The sequence below is a fragment of the Toxotes jaculatrix genome, chromosome 13 (genome assembly GCF_017976425.1).
Source record: "Toxotes jaculatrix isolate fToxJac2 chromosome 13, fToxJac2.pri, whole genome shotgun sequence".
NCBI lineage: Eukaryota > Metazoa > Chordata > Actinopteri > Toxotidae > Toxotes > Toxotes jaculatrix.
In genome coordinates, this window is record NC_054406.1 from 12,532,677 (window position 1) to 12,553,237 (window position 20,561).

The 20,561-nt window shown below is 42.1% G+C and overlaps 1 protein-coding gene across 1 annotated transcript; it reads left to right on the forward strand.

Moving 5' to 3' along the window:
* The first annotated feature begins 568 nt into the window (after positions 1–568).
* Positions 569–19,321, forward strand: cpne4b (copine IVb). Its single transcript, XM_041052937.1, has 16 exons — positions 569–671; positions 4,188–4,378; positions 7,303–7,482; positions 9,864–9,935; positions 10,166–10,240; positions 10,827–10,910; positions 11,018–11,107; positions 12,935–13,033; positions 13,320–13,406; positions 13,902–13,961; positions 14,075–14,208; positions 14,471–14,525; positions 14,747–14,798; positions 15,452–15,585; positions 15,975–16,211; positions 19,132–19,321. The coding sequence occupies exons 2-16, from the start codon at positions 4,208–4,210 to the stop codon at positions 19,261–19,263; spliced, it is 1,662 nt and encodes a 553-aa protein (XP_040908871.1). The 5' UTR covers positions 569–671; positions 4,188–4,207; the 3' UTR covers positions 19,264–19,321.
* The last annotated feature ends 1,240 nt before the right edge of the window (positions 19,322–20,561 follow it).

The following is a 20,561-nucleotide window of genomic DNA, read 5'->3' on the forward strand; positions in this document are numbered from 1 at the left end:
GCATAAACTGTAAAACAACTGGAAAGTAATGTGCACAAAATACAATACAAAACAGTAAAATTGAAGTGATGTTTCACTGGTGTTTTGAAGCTGTTTGGTTCGTTTTAAACCCACCTGAAGCAAAGAATCTAGTGGGAACACAGTCAACTTTAAATTAACTGCCAAGCGGTCTCAGGTGTGCGGTCATCGCTTATCATAAAACCACTGAAGCGCATCGCAGCCAATCAAAGCTGAGAAGCGGAAAATCAGTTTTCTAAGTGCCACTTCCCCTTAATGACCACGAGATGGCGCTGATACTCTGTGATAAGCGGCTTCTGGTCCCTGTGCACTGTGCGCTCCCTGCGGCCCCCGATGGAGCCAGCGGATTACAAACTCCAGTTAAGTGGCGCACCGTCCTCCTCCTCCCCATCTTTCACCCAGAGTAAACCCAGGCGCACGGAGCGCATCCTCACCGCGCTCGCCCAGTGGGAATTAGAAATCATCTCTGTTTGGCTGTCAACGCCAAACCGGCCGAGCTCTGCAGTGTAGGGGACTGAGAGGGGGAAAAACATATAGACAAAGAGAGTGAGGAGAGGGAGATGGGTCCGGAGGCGACTAGTTATTCGTGATTGTCAAGTGAACGGCGGTGAAGTTCTTCGGCTCCGCTCGGATCTTTTCTCCAGGTCGTTGAGGTGAGTTTCTGCTCTGCAGGAGATAGGAGCAGCCCGGATGGTGCATGAGAGGGGGAAAGACTATTCCAAATATTTGCCCTTTTTCTATAGTGTCTTGTAAATGATATGTTTATGATGGTTTATAGCCTGAAATAGGAGTAAGATATAAGCAAGCAGCTTCATATTTATTGTTACTAACTGTATGGCGGTTTTAACTATTCTGTGGAAGAAAAGACACCACAAAGAAATACGTTTTATTACCAGGGATTATTCTGCAGTAATCCACAGGGACTTGGGAGATTCCTTATTTGAGAAAATACTGGAAAACACCAAGTACGTGTCTCTTAGAAAGCCCCTGCTTTAATTTTATTCTGCTGGAGTGCTATGTAAGACAAGATAAGCCGTATGAGAGGAGGAGATCCGCTTCATTCTCTGCCCCTCTCTCTTTCCCTCTCTCCTCTCTGCTTCATTCACTTTCACTTGCCTGTCTTTCTCCAGTTCTTTCTCTCACTTCGTCTCTCTAATCCCCCCCCTCTTACAGCCTCTGTCCCCCTCACTCTCTCTGGTTCTACCTCTCTGTCAGCTCTAATAACACTGTGAGTTCGCAACACCAGACTGCTTGACTTCTGATACTCCTCTCTGTCTTTTCTCAGTCCCGGCCGCCTTTTATGCGTCCACTCTTTCAGCTGAGCATATTGCTGTCACCTGTCATGATTAATATTCCATATAGGGTTGCATAATATGCCACAAATTATGCTTATGGTGCATGTACAGTGTCAGGATGGCAATGTTACTGCTCTTTGTCTGATAATCAATATGTGACCGAGCAATTACAGTGTACTTGAGTGTCACAGACCTTCCTGTGGCTGAATCATTAATGTCACATCTGTCACAGTCATTCTACACACGTGCACATGTGAAGGTGAAGGGACACACACACACACACACACAGAGTCAAGAATCATGGCATTTGAGCTCTGAGCCATGATTGATTGTCACAGTGCGGAGAATAAAAGCTGAGGAGCCTTGGAATGATTTTAAGACCGGCAATCAATCATTGCTATTTTGGTTTTTGTTTTGATTTACACACCAGTTTTCAGAACACACGGGCCACTTTGTTACAAAGCGTTCAGCCACCTATCCTGCAATTTGCGCTCTTCTGTTTGTGATGGTTGGCCTGATCGACGACAACACAGTGAGCACTGCAGCTTTCACATTTTTTGTCAAATGTTTGAAAAGTGCCTGGTTATTCTATAAGTGTATATATAAATATGGACCCCAATATTCTCATCATAATGCATTTTATTAGTATCAAAGTAGGTAAGTATCAAAATAAACCGGCTGATGCTTCCCTGTCCTGTAAAGGCAGATTCTGCACACAGCTAGAAATCTTCCACATCCTCCATCACTATCAGTGTCATCTGCTGTCAACCGGAACAGACAGGCATCTGCTGCTTCCCGCACACAGTCACACACTCACTACACACATTCAGTAATGTACCACCATGCACGGGGGCGCATACGAAAACACAACTAACTACATGCCACCCACACACGGGTCTGTTGTATGTACAACACCTGTCGTGTGGCTCAGTCCACATCCGTTTGTCTGTATACAGGCTATTGAGTATGCTTAGCTAAAAATAATCACCATCATCCAACACACACATGGAACATGAATTATGGAAGACAGAGAGAAAGAGAGAGAGAGAGAGAGAGAAAGAGAGACATTCAGGTCAGAGTCAGACCCAGTTCCAAGAGCTTTGTTCCCTAAGGATGACACTACTAGACCACTGCATTAATATTCAGTTTGTACCATCTAGCACATCAGACCTGCGGTTATCCTTTAGTTACTAACTGGACCCGAGGCATACCCAGGTTTCAGCCCCGTTCTTCATGTACATTATGGGATGGGAAAATGGATCCATGCACGTTGAGATAAATGACACATGCAGTGTTCTCACTGTAACAGTAATAAATTTACAGCTTGGTTTAAGCGAGCATCATCTTGATCCAGCCTTCGAACCTCAACTGCGGCCCTTGATTAAAGAGCACATGTTGTGATGGTATCACTATGATTCAGTGTACTACTGTAGCAGAACAGTTATTTTAAAAAGAATAATTCAACATTTAGTAAATATTGAAAAGTACAAAAAAAATCTGCTTTTCAACACCTCTAAAACTCACTAAATAACTTGCGGGCTAATTTGCTTACTTGTGGTGCCGGAAAGCACCACAAGTAAGCTGTTACCTTTGGACAGAGCCAGGCTATTTCCCACTGATATCAATCTTAATTGCTAAGCTAGGGGTCTGTTGGCCGTAGCCTCATATTGAACAGACAAACATAAGAGTGGTATTAATATTCTGATCTGACTCTGGGCAAGAAAGCGAATGAGCATATTTCCCAATATCTCAAACTATTCCTTTAAAGGTGCTGCACACTGCGCAGGTGTTTGCTTCTAGATGATTAGACTTCTTTTTTTAGGATGAAGGTGGGTGGTTATTTGCTGGGTATTAGATGAGGTGAAAAGAGCTAATGCGCTATTAAGAACTATAAAGGTATAAGTTATTCCACTCAAACAGGTGCACCGAAACCATAAGGAGAGTGAGGACCATGTCAGTCAAGCTGAGTCTGCACATGCCCACACAGTCCTGGGGAGAGGTCTAATTAAGCTGAATAATTGGAAACACCTATGTGGGTGGTTGACGGATGTGTAGGGCCTTTAGGATCAAGAGAGTTATCCCTTGTCACCTATTAAATAATATTGCTATGTCTACATGATACTGAGTATTACATGTACCTTGTAGAAACGCTCCTTTGAGATGCATACAACCAACACATTTCCTCTGTTTAAACTGATATGTTGTGTAGTTTAATACTTTGAAGAATTACCTCAATGTTAGGTGGAGTTAGAATACAGGAACTCTCACCTTGAACAAATGAAAAAAAGAAAAGAAAATATCATCAGACTTTATTGAGTTAATAGGTAATTTTCTTGCAAGGTTTACTGTTTACTGCCTTATCATGGGGAAAAAAAAACGCAGTGTCGCAGTGATTAGATCCTCGACAGTATTCTATTTAGGGACTATGAACCCTATACACTCTGTGGAAACCTGAGGAGAAACCTGCCGATTTGTTGGTTAGTCAGCAGAGCTCACTGAATGTGTGTGTGTTTGTGTGTTAGTATGCGCATGTTTGTGTTAATCTGTGTACAGTATGTGTGCGTACATCCAAATGCATGAACATATGCAGGTGCATAATTGTGGGTGTTCATGTTTATATTTTACAGTATGTGTGTATTTGTGCGTATTTAGGGACCTTGTCTGATATTCAGTGACTTCAGAGTCCTGACCTTGAACAGTTTGAGAGCTGTCTGCTTAGTCAGGGCCACTGCATCTGCTCATGTCAAAGCAAACAGCAGTTCAAGTGAACTGCAGTCCCACTCAAACTGCGTTATCTATCTATATATCTATCTACGTCTGCCTCACAATCTCCAAACTAACCCCATCTTTTCTTCTATCTCCCCCTCCTTGCAGTGTGTCATTGTGTGTTCAGCATGAGTAACATATATGAGTCTGCCGAGGCCACGCTGGGCTTCATCAGCTCTCCATGCCTGACCAAAGTGGAGCTGAGGGTGGCCTGTCGGGGGATCTCGGACCGTGACGCCCTCTCCAAACCCGACCCTTGCGTGGTGCTGAAGATGCAGTCGCACGGGCAGTGGTTTGAGGTACAGTAATGGGTTGCGATGAGGAGGTGGGGTGTCTAAATGCAGTGTCCAGCTCAGAAACACTTTTTCATAACCAGAAGATGCAGTTGTAATGGCAACATCAGTGTGGGTGATCATTGTTCTGAAGTGTCCTTGCGCGCAACAGTCATTTAATCGTTGAAAGACATTCTGAATGAGAGCTCGAGGTGCTTGTGGCTTGTGTGTGCATGCATTTGAAGGCTGTTTTGTTTTTTTTGTTTTTTTTTTTGGCTATGGGAGTCGATGGCAGCCCATATAACTGATTATATAATAATTTATATACACACACACACACACACACACACACACACACACACACACACACACACACACACACACACACACACATATATATATATATATATATATATATATATATATATATATATATATATATATATTCAAATTGATGTTACTTTTATAGCCTATAAATTGACCTTTCATTAACTTACAGTTGGCCATGACCTGATGGAGTCATGTAGAAAACCAAATTTTCTTCACCTGCTTTTAAGTTCAGATGATTCCTTATGAATTCCTCTGCAGCCAGCACTTGAAATTGTTTGAGCACATCATTGACTTCATGTTTGACTAAATTATTATGTCTAATCAAGGACTCGAGCTGTCATGCAGAGCGGTGATTGTGTCGCTAGCCTCACACTAAATTGTGGGTTATGTTTGGTTCTTATAAATTATGGATGCTTATTGTCACAGAAGACAACAGAAATCATAACTTTTGTAGATTGTTGTGCAGATTGTGTTTATCCAAAAGGCTTTTGTCACCTTGAAATGGAAAGTGTGCTGGTATCGTTCCTCTGCTCATTTCAGCTTTCCGACACAAGGTGTCTGCCCGAATCATTTTAATTTTGATAATAATGAGAGCACCAAGCTACTTTCCCCAGAATCATAGACATTTTTATTGTACACAATGGTTTCAAATGGATGGAGACAGTATCTTTCTAGAATAGCAGTGTTTAGCCCTTGAAAATGGACAGTAAATGGAAAAGAGTGTTTACCTCCAAGACCCAGCTTCTTGTTCAAGGACTTTAGATGGAATCTCCGATTTATGAAGCAGCTTGTTCCCACTGAAGCCTCACCGGTGGCAGTCACACATGTATTAGCTGAACTTCTTCAGAACCCAGCCCAACGGAGGAGATAAATCTGGAGGAATTTAAGAAAGAGATGTGTGTTCGTCTGCCTCTGTTTCTCTTTCCCTCATCTGTGGGAAAGACAGACATAGGCCAAGAGCACTGCCTTCCTTTTAAATATGTAGATACACACCCACGCATGCACATGCTCACACATTCAGCGCTACAGTGACCCACTGTTACAGACGCGCAAACACATATGTGGATTCACACGTCACTTATTCACACACTGTCATACCCACAAAGGCTACATTGCACACAACACATACACACACATTCTGTTATGAAAGCAGCTCGAGATCAAGTGTTCAGAAAGTAGTGCAGCATTATTCTGTCTTTGGAGACTTCACAAAAAGCTACTTTGTACAGCATACTGGTGTGTGTGTGTGTTAGAGAGTGAGTGAGAGAGAATATGTGTGTATGTGTTATGATAAGCCCCTTTGTGGGAGTGTGGGAATGGACAAGTGTTATCACTGCCCATCAGATTCAGAGTCTCTTAATTGGATAATTGTTTGAGTGTGAGCTCATGTTTGTGTGTTTACGGGTTCATGTTTGTTTTTGCTTTAATGAGATGCCAGCCTATTGAGGTAAGTGTCAGAAAAAGGCCAACTCTGTAAATGTGTGTGTGTAAGTCAGCTGGTGTGCCATTCATTTTTGTCTGTGTGTGTGTGTGTATGTGTGCATGCCAAAGGGTTATCAGCAATAAAAGGGGCCCAGTCATTGCTGTTAATGTTGGATAGATTTTGTTGGCAGCCCTGAGACAGACTTTTGTTTGGCTTTCTATTCCTTTAGGTGTCGGGCAGTTAGAGAGAAGAAAATATAATATCAGTGTTACAACAACAGCGGCTTCTCTGCTTAGTCAAACAGCTTGTGTGATTTTTAGCCATCAAGAAAAATCCATAATCCCAGTTCTCAAGTTGATAAGTGTAAACAATGTGGTAATGGCTGTTGTGGTAATTGCTGCATTGCTGAAAAGTCTGCTGAGCTACCAAATCAATGCACCGTGGCAGCGTATTGGATGCTGAATGAAATCTTTGGTCTTTAGTCCACTTTGGAAAGATCATAAAAACTCAATTTGAAGTGAAACTGCCAACATTAAAACAGCACAGTTTTATGAAACATTAGTTTCTTATAGCCAGACCCTTGCAATACAAAAAATGTAACAAAACTATATAAAAAAAAACACTATAAGTCTGTATAACAGAACAATAACATTAGGTCTAATTGTTTGTTATTAGATTTTCTGACCAGTATATATGAAAGGCCTCAGTGGTCTTGCAAATCATTATAAAGTAGGCCATTAAATGAAATATAATTGGCAATAATAAACAGTGATAATAAATAAATAAATAAATGCACAATTACCCAACAAATAGATGCCTGTATAAAACATTCATTAATTTATTTTTAATTGGCCTATAAAAGGAATAAAACTGACTGATTAATACAGAAATGAAAAATGGAACCTTTTATAAAAGAGAAATGAATTCACAAATCAGCTTAAACATGCAGGTTTTAAACTAAAAATTGAGATATTAGAAGAAGCTACATATTTCTGTTTGCATTTCCACCAAACAATAGTTTTTTTTCATTTACCAATTCTGTTATAATTTAGCCTTCTGTGCCCTTGTTGTGGAAAGACTTTGCCCTTGGATGTACGTAATAAACACTCTGATTGACTGCAGTGGGAGCTACACTAAATCCAGACCAAATGTGTGTGTGTGTGTGTGTGTTCGTGTGTGTGCACACGTATGTTTGCAGGTGGACCGTACAGAGGTGATCCGCAGCAGCAGCGGCCCAGTTTTCTCCAAGATCTTCCTGGTGGATTACTACTTTGAGGAGGTTCAGAGGCTCCGCTTTGAACTTCACGACATCAGCTCTGGCAACAATGGCCTCCGTGATGCTGACTTCCTCGGAGCCATGGAGTGCACCTTAGGACAGGTCAGTGCTTTTTCTGACTGGTCAGTGCATTGCAGTCTTTTGTGTAATCATTTACTATAATCAGTTTTAAACCAGATTCTATATTGTATGTTACACTGTTTGCTGCTGCTGTCTCCCTCCCATGTCAGGCTAACATGACTGAATATGAAACATGTTAGGTAGGCCACTGCACAAGTTAAGTGGTGTGTATGAGCAAAGTTTTCAGTTCATATGTAGTGAACATGTGAACACGTTAGAGTGACTTCACCATAAGAGCACCAGAAGTACGCATGATGTGAGCACACTTCTGCTGGTGAATATATGGCAGGAGTACATTTATGTGCATCAGTGAGTGTACGTTCAAACAGCAAATTGCATTGAACCAGTACATCACATGCAGTGTCTTGCACACTTCTTAAGATATTAAACGTATGTATCAGGTAATATGGACTTAAATTAGTGTGAGAGAGCCGGCTGGAATCCTAATGTGAAATTTTTCACTTGAAGTCAGCTCCTGTTGCTATCTGCATTTACAATGTGTTTTCTACGTCCTTGAGCCCTCAGTTACATAAAGCCCTGAGAGTATGTTTTCAAAGCACTGATATGTGCATATGCTAATACATATGGCCTTGTTTCTCACTTCTTGGCATTGCTGCCCCTGTTAATGATGTCCTTGTAATCAATATTTAAAGATTAGCTTTATTTACATGCTTCACTTAATATCCAACAGCCTTTCAAATGGAAATTGGAATTGCAGTAGTACTCATTAAGAAGCTGAGTAAGTTGATTTTAGGGAATTAACATCTAATGTCATATTGAATGGAGGAAAATAGGGGTTCCAAATCTTTAAGGTCCTGTTTGCCATGGAGGGGAAAAAAAGATGTTTGTTTCCACTAGAATCCGCTTCTCATTGTCGGAGACACTATCAACAATATAAAGCTGGTGGATTTGCAATAGTTTGGAGAACTGAGATAATTGACATGGAAGAGGAGGATTTTGAAGGCGAGTGCCAGCGAGGTTTACTGAAATGCTGCCAACATTTAGTTGGGGTGTGAACAACAACATTCTGGATGCTGCTGTCAATCCAGGGCTTTGTTAGGAGAGAGACGGCATTCTATCAGTGCCATATGAAAGCACCAGAAGAGTGTGTGTGTGGATTTCGGGAAGTGATAGTAACAGATCTGTTAATAGAAATCAGCTGACTGAAATTTGAGACAGACAGCAGAACATGTTGTGCAAAAATCAAGTGTTACGTACTGCCATTTGATGCATTACTGTTAAATGTGGATCTTTTTTCCATGTACAGTGGCCGGCCGCTTATAGGTGCTAGTGTCAGCACTTGGGAAATGTAGCAAGAAGGACGGCTTGTCATTGTGTCAGTAATATTGCATGTATGCACATATACTGAAAGCTATAATCATTGTTTTTATATTAAGAATATATCACATGACTACTTGGATGTGAAAAAAGTCACTTGAAGTGATGAACCCGCAGATAATTATCACCCTTGTCTGCAGGTTTACTCAGCTCTAGTGAGTGTTCATAGTAGAGAATTTAGGAGCTAAAGAGCCAGATATTTATTCAAGAGTTGGTAATGACAAAAAGGAGAGTAAATATTGGATTTACATTCACCAGGTGGACATAAACACGACTCCAAATGAATGATAATATTATGTTGTATCACCTGGATGTGTATATTGGCATCTGTTTGCTTGTCATATCTATATACTGTAAAAAGTGATACTACATTAATATTGTGTTCACAGCTTGCTTCTACTGCCCCCAAGCGGCCAAAAAAATCAGCAATTGCAGGTTTAACTAAAGTTGTAGCAGCAACAAGCAACAAGCAGCAAGCAACATTTCTGTTTTCCTTGCCATTATATTTCATTCCAGACAAGCTTTCAGTCACAGATATACGTCACACAAAACAAAACATATCTAGCTTTTTGGAAGAAGTGTATTTTTGTAGAAATTCTAGTAATTTGCCCCCAGTGCCACACACCTGTGTGTCACTTTTGGTTTCCCTGTAATTAGAAAGTGTTGCTAGTACTAGTGATGCCACTGTCTGTGTGATTGACCCTCGGTGGATGTGAGCAGTCACTCATCGTGCTGATACACCTTTTTATAGCACCTGGCTAGCACAGAATTGTTAATGGTAAAGAGAGTGGACGCTCAAACCAGGGAACCAACACCAGACAAAATAGGATTTGACAGCTAGTGAAAAAGGTGACCTCACCATGCAGCATTACGTCCACTGGATGAGCAAGTAGGCAGTTGTTTGCTAACATTAATGAGGAGGTAACACCAGGGTCACACTAACAGGGCAAGCATGTCCCTCTGAGGTGAAACGCTGGCATATGTGAGCTGATTTTGTGGAGTGTGTGTGTTTCTGTTTGTTCCAGATCGTCTCACAGAGGAAACTGACCAAAGCTCTACTCAAACAGGGAAACACTGCTGGAAAGTCTTCCATAACGGTATGACTCTGTTTCCAAACTCAGCCCAACACGGCGACACGCGCACACTTGTGCCCACATCACACACGCAGCACCTCTTGCACTCAGACACTCTGAAGATAATTAATTTGATGATGTTGCCCGCTCAATATGTTCTGTTCCTCATTTCCATCTCATTTTCCCTCACCTACCCCTTCTGCCTCTTTCTGCCTCCCCCTCCTCCTCGTTTCTCTCTCTCCCACTCTGTAAAGGTGACAGCAGAGGAGTTGTCTGGTAACGACGATTACGTTGAACTCTCCTTCAGTGCTCGTAAGCTGGACGACAAGGTTTGTGTGTGCGCTTACAAAAGTATTTGTAGCAAATTTGTGGTTTTCTTCAGATATGGGAGGAATTTGTGTGTGTGTGCTGTCAGGCAGATGTGTGTGTGTATGTCGGTGGGTGGGTGGTGGATAGGGGATTGGGGGGTGGGTGTGGGTAGTGGGGCGGATGCTGTGGGATTTGGTGATGAAGCAACTCACACACAATACACAGAGCTACAATCTGGCATTAGAGGAGGCCTGCTGAGATAGGTGGGCACACCCTCCCCCAGTAACCCTCTCCTATCTCACCCACCCCACCACACACACAGATAACTATATTAATTTTCAGCTTCCAAACGCGCACACACACTCACACACACATACGGCCACAGATGACTAATCCAAACAAGTTGTGCCTTAGGGGAAAGATGGAAGAAAGCAGGGGAGGGGCAGATAAATTGGAGAAGACAGGAAAGGGATGGGTGAAAGAAACAACGAAGAAAGGGAGAAAAACAGGGTGAAATAATGATTCTGTTAGTGTATGAATGATTTATGGTGATCAAAGGCAGCTCTGAGGCAATGCCCTCCTTACAAGCGCGTTTTCCCTCTGAAGGATTTCTTCAGCAAGTCAGACCCGTTCCTGGAGATTTTTAGAATAAACGATGACGGGACTGAGTCGCTCGTGCACAGAACTGAGGTAATTACAAGCACGCACAAACACATGTTTAAATGTGGCTGACTGCCAAAGATCTGTGATTAAAAATCACTGTGATGTTTCTGTCTGTGTGTACTGCATGTACGCAGACGGTCATGAACAACCTGAGTCCAGTTTGGAAATCCTTCAAAGTTTCCTTGAACACTCTCTGCAGTGGAGACCATGATAGGGAGCTAAAGGTGAGTCTGGAACTGTGACTATTTTTAGTCGGTCATGATAATAGGAAAATTATTTTATTTAACATTTAGCCTAACCTGCATCAATATGTATGGCAAAATCTTGACCACAGCTCACTTCATTATTTATTTACTTTATTACTTTATTAAAACTTCGCCCAGTGAGACTCAAGGCTCATTTAGGGGGCCAAGGCCAAGAAGCACCCAAAGGCCTGCAGGTGTTTCTTTGCAAGATGTTTTGCTTTTTGTGTTGCATACAAATGAAGAGATGTGTAAAACATAAGCATTACCTAAGTGCCACATACCCACAGGTGTTTATAACCGAACCAAACAATGTGAGCAAATCACAAAGCGGCTTCAGTCATCTCCTACCATTCTCATCTCCGAGGTTGAGTCCAGGTCATGTGCTGCCTTTCCTGATGTCACTGTGTTATTTAAAGAGCCAGATGGGTGTGAAAGAGCTCAGTGGTCGTCCTAAACTCTCACCTTTCCCCGCCAGAATAGATCCATCTGTGTGTGTGTGTGCATGTGTGCGAAAGTGGTGGTCGCACATCAGCTGCAAACAGTTATTCTTTTCATGAATAAACATGAGCTTGTTCATTAAATATTCAGAGGCGTCTTAACTCTGCATGGCTCCTGACAGCAGGAGAAAGGGCTCTCACACTCACACACACACACATGCACGCACGCCATCGGCTATGGTTTCCAGGGCTACCTGTTTGAAGCATCAGAGCTATAGTGAGAAATGGCAGGGCAGAGATTTCTATTCAGACCAGGGCTTCCTTTTCACCTGGCTCTTAACTGACCAATGCATAAATGCATAAACCTTCCTCTGCGGTGTCTGGCTGTCTCTCCCTTTGTATTTCTCCCTATGCGTTTCCCTACCTGTACTCTTCTCTCTGTCTCTCCGTTGGCCTCTCTCCCTCTCCACCCAACAGTTAGTATTCAGTGAATGGAATGGAGGTTCTTCATTTTTTCATTACCCTCTCGCACAGCTCTCAGCAGCTTGAAGTGGAAGCAAGGCTGCAAAAGCGAGCCCTCGCTCCCTCAGCCACAGAAATTGCTGTCAAAAACACGGACACGCATGCAATCCACAAATGATCACACACACACACACGCAAACAGACAAAAATGGCACACACACTTAAGGTGCAGGCACTTGGAAGCTTAAGTGGGAGACAGGAAATAAGGGGATTACTGCCGGTCACTGTTTTTAATCAAGCGTTGTTGGATTGTTTCTGATCGCTAGTTGTTGAGGTGACCTCAGGCGAGAAGGTCACAGAGCTCTACAGCAAAATGACTCATTCACAGCAATTAAACCTGTATTAAAGGTAGAAACACTTTTCTGTGTGTGCTGCATGTGTCTCTGTTGACCAACTTTATTGAAGATTATTGATTGTGCAGACTCTGCAGGACAGCCCCTATATTCGTGCTTTTTATCTCCTGTAGAAATTATAGGGATTGTTTCTTTGTGATGTGCTAAGCCTTGGCCCGCTGACCCTTGCATTTCACCAGTGATTGAGGCCATTTATCTTGTCTAGTAGCACCTTTGAGAGAAACAAACTATTACGCCTTAACGCACACACATACACACACATAAAGCTGTCTCTTAAGCCGCGTCCCTCTCAGCATCCTCAGATTAATATTTCACCGCTCCATTGCCCCCCCACCAACACCGCCTTATCAATCATTCAGCATGGCATTTCCCTGCATGCCTGCGAGCCCGTGTGTGTGTGCGTGCGCGCGTGCGTTTAGGTGACTGTTGCAGCTGCGCCGTAACTGAACGAATGTGTGCGCTTGTGTATGTGTGTCTCTTTGTGTCTCTTCCAGTGCACAGTTTGGGACTGGGATTCTAATGGAAAGCATGACTTTATTGGGGAGTTTCAAACCACATTTAAGGAGATGAGGGCAGAGCAGGAGGGAAAACAGGTAAGCGCATAAACGCACAAACACAACCCATGTGGATGAAAAGCACACCGCACTGACTCCTTACCACAAATATATTTAGATGGACAGTTGAATCTTTGTCTGGTAATATTATTGAAAAATTGTTACAGTGCATACCACAAGGCTGATTGGCTCTACAGTGACAAGTGTGGTTCTTCAGATCCCGCACCCAATGACTTTGTGTAATGTCTGTTTTTTAATACTCACACCACACCCACAGTTGAACCATCACCAGCATCAACAATAGTTTGTGTGTATGTTTGCCCAGATTCAGTGGGAGTGCATCAACCCTAAATACCAGATGAAGAAGAAGAATTACAGGAACTCCGGTGTTGTCATGCTCAACCACTGTAAGGTGAAGTGAGGCAGTATCAGTCTTGTATCCTTCTGCTTCCTGCAGTCTGTCCTTGTGTGTGTTTTCTGTGGTGTCTGCACCTGTTAGTTTTGGTATTACTTTGTCTGTCAGTTCATTATATTAAAATAGCTGAATATGGTTTAGTCTGTAAAATAAAATGTCAAATAAAAATGAAAAAGGCCCATCACTCATTTCCTATTACATCTCCTATGAGAAAGAGGTTTTCAGAGTGCATATTTTGTCTGACTGACAAAATCTACAGATATTAAGCCTAAAATGATATAAATAGAGCTGGATCCAGGTAATATTTGGCTGTTATGTGACCGTGCTTTGTCCATTGTATGTCCTGTGTGTTTCTGTATATTTTTCATGTTAGAAACATGAATGTGCAGCCTGTGGCAACGAATTCCTCTCTGGGACACTAAAGACTATCTGTCTTTTCACATCTGGTAAATTTTCATGACATGGCTTAACTTCCAGTATTTTTCCTGGCAGATCATCAAAATGTATTCCTTCTTGGATTATATCATGGGAGGCTGCCAAATTCAGTTCACAGTGAGTTTTTGTCACTTATAATCTCCTCAATATTTACAGCAGTATGTCATTTTCTGTCCATGCCCACTCATGCTATGTGAGTGTATAAATATGTATGTGTGTTTCTGTCCCAGGTGGCCATAGACTTCACAGCATCCAATGGGGATCCCAGAAACAGCTGCTCCCTCCACTACATCCACCCCTACCAGCCCAATGAGTACCTCAAAGCCCTGGTGGCTGTGGGGGAGATCTGCCAAGACTATGACAGGTAGACACCTCTCCATCAATTATCATTCAACTAACACTGACACATACACGCTCACACACATAAACACATTCATACACACACTCGCACTAGATTTTCCCTCTGAGGACCAAAACCTTTGATGAAAGTCTGCATAAAGGGATTTCTACTTGCTTATCTTGTAAAGTGTTTCATTAATCTCAAAGTTTTATTCCATAAATCGTCCTTCCCTCTGTAGCTTTACTCCATTTTTTTCAATTAATCATGTGTCTTGCTCTTTTCCCAGTGATAAAATGTTCCCAGCGTTTGGCTTTGGAGCACTGATACCACCTGACTTCAAGGTAGAGCATTTGGGATGCATGTACGTGTGTGTTTGCAGTAGCAGGGGGAGTTCTGGCTAGTTCAGATGTGGATTTTAGATGTCTTTTGGAGGCACAGTTTGCGTTTGATCAACATGAAAGGAGAATGCATCTGTCAACTTGTAAATTGGACTGAACATGTTGTGAGTGTTCGGTTTGCCGAGGCAGTAAAAGGCCCTGTGTTCTCTCTGCTCCACATGAAGGTTTCACACGATTTTGCTGTGAACTTTGATGAGGACAATCCTGAATGTGCTGGTGAGCTCCCACACAAGCACGCACACGCACACGCACACGCACACACACACACACACACACTTCACTTAATGCTCACAGACTTCCCGACTCACAGAAACTCTCACATGCACGCTCATACATCACAGGATCAAAACAGTCCTACAGTATCACTACTGCATGCTACTCATCTTTCCCTCTCTGTCGGTCCCATTATTTCTCCCTCCATAACTGTCCCCACCCTCTGTTTCTTCCTCTCACACATACAAATACACACAGGCATGCACACACAGGCACACTCACACACACACAAATGCTGCTGGGAGATTTGTCACTATGCTGCAGGAAGTATTTCAGGCTCTAAGATACAGAGAAAAACAACACTAATCTGTATGTGTGAAATGGGCTTCTGCGCTCTTCTCCCCACATAGCTGCATTCCTGCAGCGAAGGTGTGTGTCTGTCCTCTCGTGTTTGTGTAGACTATAAGGGATTGCTTTTTGTAAAATGCCCAGTCACCTTGGAGTGCAGTCACATACGCGGAATCTGATTTATTTTAGCAGATACTTTTGCAAGTACAAAAACTTTGACTCGGTGAGGTCAGCATAGTGTAATGCACAGATAGACAGGCAGGGAGACCAATAAACAAGCAGTAGGTGAACTTGTATGTGTGTTGCAGGGATCCAAGGCGTGGTGGAGGCCTACCAGAATTGCCTCCCTAAGATCCAGCTGTACGGGCCCACCAACATCGCCCCAATCATACAGAAAGTGGCCTCTTCTGCCTCCGAGGAGATGCACACCAAAGAGGCCATGGTGAGAGAGAGAATGAGAAAGATAACAAAAGAAAGTCTGGACCATTTTGCTCCTGTTGTTGTGACTGTTTGTGTTTGCACTGGCCCACAGGGAAACAAAGAAAAGACAGATAGTGAGACATGTGGTGGGGGTGGTAAAAAATAGGACAAGGAATAGCAAAAAAGAGATGAATTGAAAAGGGGACGGGGGTGATTGATATTAATTTAATTCCAGTCAGAAGTTTTAGAATACAAATTCCTCTCTGCCTTAATGTCCCCCTCTTCTCTCAGTATCTCTAGTGGATTAGAATGAGTTTTATTCAAATTAGCCCCTGACAAGAAGCCGCTTTTAAAACGTAAAATTCAGTGAATGTCTATTCATGTCCCCCCCACCCCAAAAAATTCCACCAGGAATATTTCATCCTACTGATCCTGACAGACGGCGTCATCACCGACATGGCGGACACACGGGAGGCCATCGTGCACGCCTCCCACCTGCCCATGTCTGTCATCATTGTCGGGGTGGGCAACGCAGACTTCACAGACATGCAGATATTGGACGGGGATGATGGGATCCTGCGCTCACCCAAGGGCGAGCCCGTCCTGCGTGACATCGTCCAGTTCGTCCCCTTCAAGGACTTCAAACACGTGGGTGGCAGTAGGGGGGGGGCAGAGGTCTAGAATTTCATAGAGCTTTAATCATAGAGCTTTAATGAATGCATTCCAGTCAGAAAATGTGAGTAATTCTCCAGGGAAGTCAATTAATGTCAAGACACGTACAAATGAGTCACTGTATAAGAATGCAGCAGAATACGTTTTATAACATCTTTTTACACTAGGTGCTATTTTTCAGCTATTTTTGTACTTCCTCGCAGCCAGCAGAGTGTTTACCTTGAAACTTTAGTGCTTTCTCAAGCTGAATAACAACATTAAAGAGCATAAAAAATGTTAGGAGTATCTATGGAGGCAAACCTAGTCATGAAACATTAAGAAATTTCATATTAGGGTCACAATGTAAAAAAAAAAAGGGCTATGTATTGCTTTAAATGTTTCAGTATCGGTGCCAGTACAATACCTTAGGTTCTGTACTAATATCAAACATTGCTATTTTCTTTGTCTTGCTCTTCAGTGTAAAACAAGAAAGCAATGATTGAGCGCAGTGGTGGACAAATAGCAGCCCATGAGCCAAATCTGGCACTCCAGCAAAAATATTTGGCCTAATGACAAAAACTGAAGTTTTCAGATATCAGTGTAAACACGAGGCTCATGTGAATCCCGACAAATATGACCTCACAACCTCTAATTCAAATAATAAACAGGCTGTAGATAGTGTGCTTCAATCTACAGCAGGCTTAACGCTGCAGGGCGGAGAAATTAAGTCTAATAAATTTACTGAAGTGAATAACACATGAAAAATATAATCTATGTCATTTTATAGTAGACTAACTGTTGAAAGAAGAAAGAACACAAACCTCCTTTTATAAATGAAAAGACGAATTCAGAAAATGTTCAGTCTAGTACACTAAGGAGCTTTGCTGCAGCAGCCTTATGTGCTCTGGTGTGACCAGTAGCAAACCCCGTTAGCAAACCTTTGCTAAGTTTCCACTTAAACAAGGGATCTTTAGTTGTGTGTGTGTGTGTGTGTGTGTGTGTTGGGTGGGTGGTTAGAAGTGCTGTATTTAGGGGGTAATGAGTATGAGCGTGTGGGCGTAATATGCTTGGTGTGCTCGTCAAAACACATCAGCTATCTACACACTGTGCACGTGTGTGTCTCTGGTGGCATTAATTTTGCTTGGCTTTGACAGGGTCTGTTTGTCTGTGTCTGTTATGGTAAGTTTGGTCTGTGACAGGTTGAGAAATCATCCCAGCTAAATAGAAAGTGAGAGAGAGAGAGAGGGAAGACCTCAGCAAATGTTGGAAGGAGTAGACGCGTATAGTATACCCAAAAGTACGTAGATAAATAGACAGACAGAGAGGAGAAGTGAAGAATAAATCTGGAGGGACGGAGGAGGAAGAAGTAGAGGGAGAGAGGCAGCCCTAGCGGTGGTGGTGTTGGAGGGAGGTCAACAGAAGACCGGAGCTAAAGACAAAAGGGAGCGAGGGAGTGTGTGACAGAGGTGGAGAGGTGATTTTCTGCTCTGTCGTTTCTTTTCAGAAGGGATTAGCAGGACGGAGCGGCTGTGTGACAGGCAGAGCGGGGGATAACAGGTAGATAGGAGCGGAGGAGAGAGAGCAGGAGGGAGGGTGGAAGCGAGAGGAGGGGGCGGAGGGGGGAGGAGGGTTGGGTGGGGGCACTTTGATGATGCATTGTCTCTGGGAATTATGTGAGACAGAGTACGACAGACTCCCATTCTTTAAGGATTCGGAAGTGCGTGTGTGTATGTGTGTGTGGTGCAGTAGCATATGTGTGCGTGCAGACGAAGTGGCTGGCATGTGTGTGTAATTATGTGTGTGCATTCATGTATGCATTAGAATAAGTTTTTTTCCCCCCCTTTTTCTCAATGTCAATAAGGTTCTGGGTATTTTGCTTTATATGACCATTTCATGTTCTTACTGTAGGTTGTAAATGACTAGTTCACTAATTAAGAATTACATTACAAGAAGTACATTCTTTATTACACCTCAAGTCCTTTGATTTAATTAAACGTTTAGCTTAATTAGTTTATAAAATTGATTTACTAGCTATGTATAATCATCATATCACTGCTGCTAAGTATAACAAAAAAACAAAAAACAACAGAAAACTCATATTCAAACACATAAAGTTAGCAATTGTCTCAGTGTTAAACCACTCAGCGAATCCCTTCCCATAACCCCAAAACTCATCAAAGCTTTCATTAAAATCTGAACGACATGATCTGAATGCAGTATCATAATAATCAAGCTTCAGATGAGATAATTATGACAGTTATTTAACTTGAACCAGAATACACTGCAAGGCCAGAAGGGTCTCAGTTTTACTACATGCATTTTGGAGACAAAAGGCTCTGATTAATTCTGATTAATGTCAAGAAAAGTGTTAATCCACTGGGATTTTACAATGTTTTTTGGCTACAGTAGTTCTTGTTAGGAAAGGATTTCTCGAGTCTTAAGTTATCACAGACTTTTGTCACACCAAAACTGGAGTTATAATAATAAACATAAAAATCTGTAGAGCAAATAGAAACCAATACAGCTGGATATTTTACATTAACTTGTTCAGCATAAACTGTACAAATGCATAATATATACTCAACATTTGCCTTTGCATAGTGCAAAGGGTGTGCCTTTAAGCATTATTTTTCAGAAAAGACAGAATGTGATGTATTTTATTTCTGTGACATTTTGTTGTGCACATATCTAGAAACCAAGCTCTGGTAATAGAGGACAAAAAGGTGAAAGCAGGGATGTTTTGAGGTTGTCAAATGAGCTCGTCTGATCACATCAGTGAATGTCTCACCAGTCTAGACCTTTGACAGCATCAGTCTCAACAGTGAATTCTGGCATCCTAGAATCATGCATGGTTGGTGATGTGTGTGTATTTGTGACCTCTCTCCTCCTCCTCCTCCTTCTGTATCTGTTTTTCCAGGCCTCCCCTGCTGCTCTGGCTAAGAGTGTTTTGGCAGAAGTCCCTAACCAGGTGGTGGATTACTACAACGCAAAAGGCATCAAACCCAAGTGTATGTCGGACTATGAGTCCACAAGAACCTTCAGTCCCTGACAATGGACTCCATGCACACGTACACTCAAATACACACACATACATATATCATATATATATACACATTTATGTACTGTATAATACATATACACATGCAAAAGCACAAGCACACATACACAAACATGTACACACAGCCGTACTACATACTACATTCAGTAGTCTAGCTCAGAGAATTAGCTCGTTCTGGTGAAACAATTTGAACTACTCCATTGGTGACTATTGCATGTTTGGCCACAATGGCATCACCTGGGAAATTATTACTATCTACTGTATATCGGAAAGATGTTTATAGAAATAAGAGCAGTCTTCTGAACCGGCATGCAGACTCAAACCATAGCCCACCCAAGGAAATGACACTCCTACCTTATTGAGATAACTAGCAAGTACACAGACCAAAAGATCTGTGAGTAGAAAAGCAAAAACATGTGATTGCCTAGCCCAAAAATGCTTAGAATTAGCATTGCAAATGTTATTTATGGGAATGGTAGCGTCCTTGCTAGTGTACTGCATAAATGCATGCATAATTCAGCTCCTGCTAATATCCAATCTCCAGTACCCGCTTGCTAGTTATGAAATAAAGTATCTTTGTCATTTTAGTGACATTCAAGGTTGTCTTGGGTGTTTTGGGGTTCTTTTCTACAGATTTGTTTGAGATTTTGCTAAATGGAAATGAACAACTGAATAATTGTAATAATTTCTTAATAACCTTCTTACATTGTAAAGAGTTTTGGGAGGATAGACAAGCGTGTGTGGTAGGCACTCATCTGTGAGCTGAAAACTGTTTTTTTTCTGTATTCTGCATGTTGATTATAATAAAGACACATTGGTTTTCTCACTTGTGTGTGATCTGATGCTTGTGTGTAGGTGTGTGTGTGTGTACTTGTATTAATCATGTTTTGGGGATTAATCATGCTATCGGGGAGGGTGTCACCTTCCTGTTGGGGGCAGAAGGCTGGCCACCACTAAATTTCAGATCAAGACTTTTTTTGCTAGTTTTTGCTAACAGGGTGAGAATTGAAGTTTGGGGTGTTATGATTATGCCCAATGTAAGGTTACGTCTCCAGGGAATGAATGCAGAACAATTTCATTTCTTCCTAAGGGATGAACAACAACAACAACTTTGTGTATATTTGTACATGTGTACAGTGTGGAGGTATAATCTAGAATAACAAAGAGTGAGCAGGTGGCATCATGTTAGTTGATTTATTTTTCTCAGCCCAGTGAGCTTCTGTTTCTCTGTTTGCTTCTGAATATGCAGTCTATCTGTATATGCAGACCTCCACGGAGGTTAGATATCA